This window comes from Limulus polyphemus, unplaced genomic scaffold, assembly GCF_000517525.1.
Source record: "Limulus polyphemus unplaced genomic scaffold, Limulus_polyphemus-2.1.2 Scaffold687, whole genome shotgun sequence".
Lineage (NCBI taxonomy): Eukaryota > Metazoa > Arthropoda > Merostomata > Xiphosura > Limulidae > Limulus > Limulus polyphemus.
This window is the reverse complement of record NW_013666297.1, coordinates 465,705-471,296: the sequence shown is the minus strand read 5'-3', so window position 1 is coordinate 471,296 and position 5,592 is coordinate 465,705. Positions and strand designations below refer to the sequence as shown.

The 5,592-nt window shown below is 34.4% G+C and overlaps 2 protein-coding genes across 2 annotated transcripts in view; one reads left to right on the top strand and one right to left on the bottom strand.

Annotated features, from left to right (window-relative positions):
• Window positions 1-495: 495 nt before the first annotated feature.
• Window positions 496-3,071, top strand: LOC106459959 (the record flags this gene model as incomplete). Its single annotated transcript, XM_013919631.1, has 1 exon — window positions 496-3,071. A coding segment is annotated over one exon (2,576 nt), but the record flags the coding sequence as incomplete, so codon positions are not given.
• LOC106459964 (ubiquitin-like) overlaps window positions 1,214-5,592 on the bottom strand; it is a 37,329-nt gene continuing 32,950 nt past the window's right edge. The window contains exon 6 of the mRNA XM_013919637.2: window positions 1,214-1,226. The gene's annotated coding sequence lies outside the window, so the exon portion shown is untranslated. The remainder of the gene's footprint in view (window positions 1,227-5,592) is intronic.

Sequence of the window (5,592 nt, the reverse complement as noted above, 5' to 3'; positions counted from 1 at the left end):
CTTGAGATTTTAAACATGTTTAATTCGTATAACTATGTTGCTGTATAAATTTCATTCATTTTTTTTCGGTAGAATATAATATCGTTACTTACGGTGAAATATTAAATATATTTAAATTATTCTTATCATTTTAATTCGGTGAAATATACAGTAACTTGATATTACGTTACGTGTTTCATATATTTTCTACCCGATAAGTCTGGGGGTTTAAAACACTAAATATTGAGTTTCGATACTGTAAAATTAATAACAACGCAGAAGTAACTACCTGTGTATTGTAAATATTGATAAAGTTCCAAATTTCTGTCTAAAGTGTATGGATTCTTTCCTTTTTTTTAAATAATTTTTGTCGACGTTTCTGTTTAACAAATAACATCATAATTTGCAGTTTCATAAACCTAAAGCTATTCTATTAAAGCATATAAAAGTCCAAGATTAGCGAAAGACATGCCGTTTCGGTTGAAAATATCATTTTTTTATTTATTTTTTTTTCAGAAGTCGAACAGTTTGCTCGTCTGAAGGACATAGGAAACGGGACTCTAGTGGCCGAATATGACTGGTATATTGACAACATCTTTATGCTTTTGCATATGTCACGATCTCCACAAGGACACACTATTGTCGGACCACAATTCTATACTGGCCAACCTGGTTATAATGTTAAACTGAGTTTAACTACCGGTCGCATCAACCCAACTGACGGTTTGCCCTATTTAGGTGTTTGGTTTACTCTCGTGCGGGGAAAGTTTGACGATGTTGTAGAATGGCCCTTTCAGTATAAATTTAATTTGACTTTAGTGGACCAATCCTTCAGCCATAAAGAAGATATCCATCTATCTATGAACCCCATGACTGCCATCTGTCGGCTATTAAAGCAATTTTTACGGCCAAAATTTGAAAAACGGGAAAGTGGTGGATGTGGTAAAGCTTTCTTTGTGCCACATAAAAACTTACTGGATCGCAGTCGTTATCTTAAAAACAACAGCGTCCATTTGCGAGTAACTGTCTTTCTGGAGGATCGAGGAGCCATTCCAAAGCGAGCTAAAGCTTACATGCGTGGCCACCAATTCGTATCGGAATATTTATGGAAAATTGAAGACATTGACAGAAAAATTGAACTTTCAAAAAAAGGTTTGTTAAGCACTATAACAAGCGATTTATTTTATGTAAATAGCGAAAGTTATCTGATGGTTCTTCAGCTTACACTGAATCCAGAAGACGAGCATCTTGGATTGTTTGCCACTCTTGTTCCAGGAGATTTTGATGATGCTCTGGAATGGCCTTTTGCTTATAACTTTGAACTTTCTGTAGTGGATCAATCACCTGGATACCTCACCTTAGATCGGAAAGGAATCGTTGACCCGACTTCTGGTATTTGTTCACTAAGTGCTTTTACCAAGCCACAGTATCAACCGAATATACCGTGTGGTTTTCGTCGTGTGATCACATTCGGTATGCTAGATAGCCGAAATTTTAAAAAGAATGGAAACGTTTTAGTCAAGTTCACGGTTATCTTGGATCAAATGCCAAATTTTGCTTCGGTATCAGTAAAAGATTCACACTTGGTTGCCGAATATGTTTGGAAAATCCCAAATATTGAGCGTAAGTTTCAACTGGGAAAAACAGGTCGCTTGACCAACCTTTTAAGTGAACGCTTCTATACAACTGACCAAGGTTACCTCATGCAACTTCAAGTAAAGTTTCAAAACGACAGCAGTGGATACCTTGGCTTGTACTTAACTTTACTGGAAGGAAACTATGATTCATTATTAGAATGGCCCTTTGTCAAAAAGTTTGAACTAGTCGTAATAGATCAACAACCAACTGTAATTCGAGAAGATGTTGTCGTGCCAGTTGATCCAAATAACCCATATATTACCAACGAGGCTTGTGTTGGTTCCTTCTGGCGTCCTGTGGGGCGAAATGACGCATGCGGTTCAGCAAAAACTGTTGACTACGATACCCTCTACTCGAAAAAATACATGCGTTATGGTGCTTTGCTAGTGAAAGTTGTTGTATTTCTGGAAGAAATCTATCCACCAAAGTTCGCTTCATTATCAATAAAGGCGGGCAGCTTAGTCGCAGAATTTGACTGGAAAATCAGTAACATTGATGAGCACATTGTGAAAGCAGATCGTGAGCAGTTTTTAGATAGTGATAAGTTTTATTTAACCAATAATCGCCACAGGATGATGCTTCGTCTATATCCAGAAAAAACGCCTGGTTATATTGGCTTATATGCAGTATTAACCAAAGGAATATATGATGAAGATTTGGAATGGCCTTTTAATTATAAATATCAGCTTACCGTTGTAGACCAATTGGAAAATGGCCCCTGTGTGGATATTTCACGAACTACTTATCCCACAACAAGTTCTAGTGGTTGTCCGTCCATGGCGTTCCTGAAACCTGCCCACGATCTAGCAGAATGGAGCTGTGGAGAGGGCCGCATGATCAGCCACAAGACCCTTAACACCCGGGGATACAAAAACAATGGTACAATGAGAGTTAGAATTACTGTGTTTTTAAAAGAGATAGTCAATCAGATCGCTACAATCTCTTTTCACCAGAACAGCATTGTTTCAGAATATTCTTGGCTCGTAGAGAATATCCAAGATAAGATTTCTTTACAGAAATCAAAAGAATTGAATAAAATCGAAAGTCCTTTATTTTATACAGACAACCAGGGTTATGCAATGAGAGTAACTTTAGTTCTAAACAACGTGATCACGCCTCTCCAATCTTTGGCAAATCACAGAGAAGAATATGTTTTGGGTTTGTATCTGACCATTCACCGTGGTCGACATGATGCTGTCTTGAGATGGCCGTTCTCTAAAAGTATTCTACTGACCGTGGTAGATCAGGCATATCTTGGGAGAGACTTGGTTAAGGTCATTGACCCTCAAAATACAAAGTGTCCAGTGCATGCCTTTATGCGACCACGAGAGATTCATAACGAACATTCTTGTGGGTTCGGTGCTCTGATGCCTTTAGAACGTGTCTCAGATTTCACCCAAGATGGAGCTTTATTAATAAGGACGTCCATAGTTACTGGTCAAATAATTAAATAAGGTAAAATGTAAATAGAAAATACAGTTTTGATGCACTATTTGATTGACAAAAAAACAACAACAAAGATTTGATCTCGTGTTCAGTGATTGAATTCTGAAGAGCCCAGTCCTAAACTCCAGCTGTGATATTTTTAGTCTGTGCTTTTCATACAACGCAAAGAAGAAGAACAAATGGGTCAGCTTTTGATAAGTTATAAAGATGTTTAGTAGCATAAACTAAATAATTTACTTTGGTTTTGATTTCAGTTTAGTGCTACCATTCCACATTTTCGAAAATTTCCCTATGCAATGAAAGGAAAATCATATTAATTTCCTTTTAGTGAATAGTATAAAAATCTACATAAATATCATACATTTCATGAATTTTTAAAAATAAGAACATCCACCCAAAGCGTATTATGAATATAGAAATATAGGTTTTACATAATTAATCATCAGGTTTAAGGCGTTCTGTATTTAAGAAATGCAATAATTCAATAAGCCCACGTCTTGACAAGATTAATAATGAACGTTGTAAATATGTTTAAGTTAGGTGATACCACTATTACGTACGTTCAAAATGGCGATTGTGAATGAGAAAAGTAAAACCAGTATTTCGGTACAAAATTAGAAAATTTGATGCAAGAGGTTCAAAGAGTCTATAAAAAAAAAAAAGCTGTTGGCATCAACATCATTCTACAACAGCATCCTATATCAAAGTAGGCTGATTAATTTGTTGTCATCTTTTAGAGAATCCTCCCCGATCTTACACTTCTTTATATTAACACAAAAATTGTAAATCAGTAAAGTTAACCACCAAAAAGTTAAAAAATAGGGAAAACAACTGTTAATAATTTGTCCTGTGTATATCTGATCACAATTTAAGATATATGAAAACATATTTAGTAATTTAAGACATAAACGCAGTGATTTAAAGTAAGGCACAGAAAAATTAAGAAATTTTAATGTGTATTGGTACAATTAATGTGAATATTTCATTGGGTTCTGTTCGAGAATTACATATCAAATTTGCTCTAAAAATCTTACGGGATCATATAAAGTTTACATTGCTTACTTACGTTAGAACATTATCGATAATTTATGCAAATTGAGGTTAAAATTTATCAAACAGAGAATAACACCAATCGGGAGAAGAAAATTTGTCTGTTAACCAGTGCTGATTGTTATTATTTTATATGTTTTTGAACTATATAATTGTTAACTTAATCAGCTTACTACTGGCCTACGATCAAACCAAGTATCACAAATTAATATTTTAAATTATATTCCCTCAACATTAGCCACCGACTTCATTAAAACTTATGAAAATTAATTAAATTTGTACTTATTGTGTATTCTTTGGTCGGTTATAAACCAGGTGTTCACAACTCTTTTTTTATATTTCATTGTGTGTTTCAATATGGTCAGATAAAGAGTTTTTAGGTAACTTTTTTCAGTGAGGCATTCCTACAAATAATATCTTTAAGTCAGACTGAAGCTTATATTCTGAAAGGTAATTGATACACCTTTAAATTCAGTTTCTAGGGGTATAAATCCCATGCGCAACCACGGAATTAAATATCATAGCTGTAAACAACAAGAAGTAAAGGTCTCAATGTGTTCGCATGCTAAGAAAATTGGAACATAAATTTATAACAGGTAATAAAACAATGTCACCAAAAGCATAAAACTAGATCTCATGTTTCAAAATCAAGTCCGAAATATACCTTAAAGAAAATGAACCAGTAACAACGGGATGCCCATTGGTCATTAGTGTTTTAATTAGTGGTAATCATAACGTGATGCTAATTTTACTTTTCACTTCAATTCATAACGTATTTTCTTTTGTATGTGTGTCTTGCCCTTTCCAATGTAATTAACTTTGTTAAGGCATGAATCACATAGAAGCTTTAGCAAAGCAGTAACATTTCCAGATATCATAAATAATTACTGAGATTTTTGTGTTTTATATGTTAGTTTTTAATATTTCAGTATATATATATATAATATAATTAAAACGCACTAGAAGAAAAGATAGCTATGTAAGTACAGTTTACAAAATAAAATAAAAACGTAAGAATTGTAACTCCACTGGTAAAATGAAGGTTCGCCAAAAAATTGAAGTTATACAGTTACTCATGTTGACCTTTAGTTATGTCATATATATATTTATATAAAACATAAACAAACTCAAACCTGGGGACCTCCATTAGCTCAGCGGTAAGTGTGCAGGCTTACGACGCTAAAAATCGGGTTTCGAGACTCCTGGTGGACAGGATACAGATAGTCCTTTATTTAATTTTGTGCTTAAGAACAACCAAATCAAAATTGGTCTCAACCTACCACACAATGTACATGTTTCGAGTGTATTAAAAGGGTGATTTTTAAACATATGCACGCACATTATCAACCTGGAACATTTTATTGCTACACAACATGATGTTTTTTATGTATGTAATAGAGGCTAGTGCACTAACCACTCGTCAGGATGTGTCACGTAACAACGTATCAATGAAATTCGATTTCGATGACGAGGAACCCA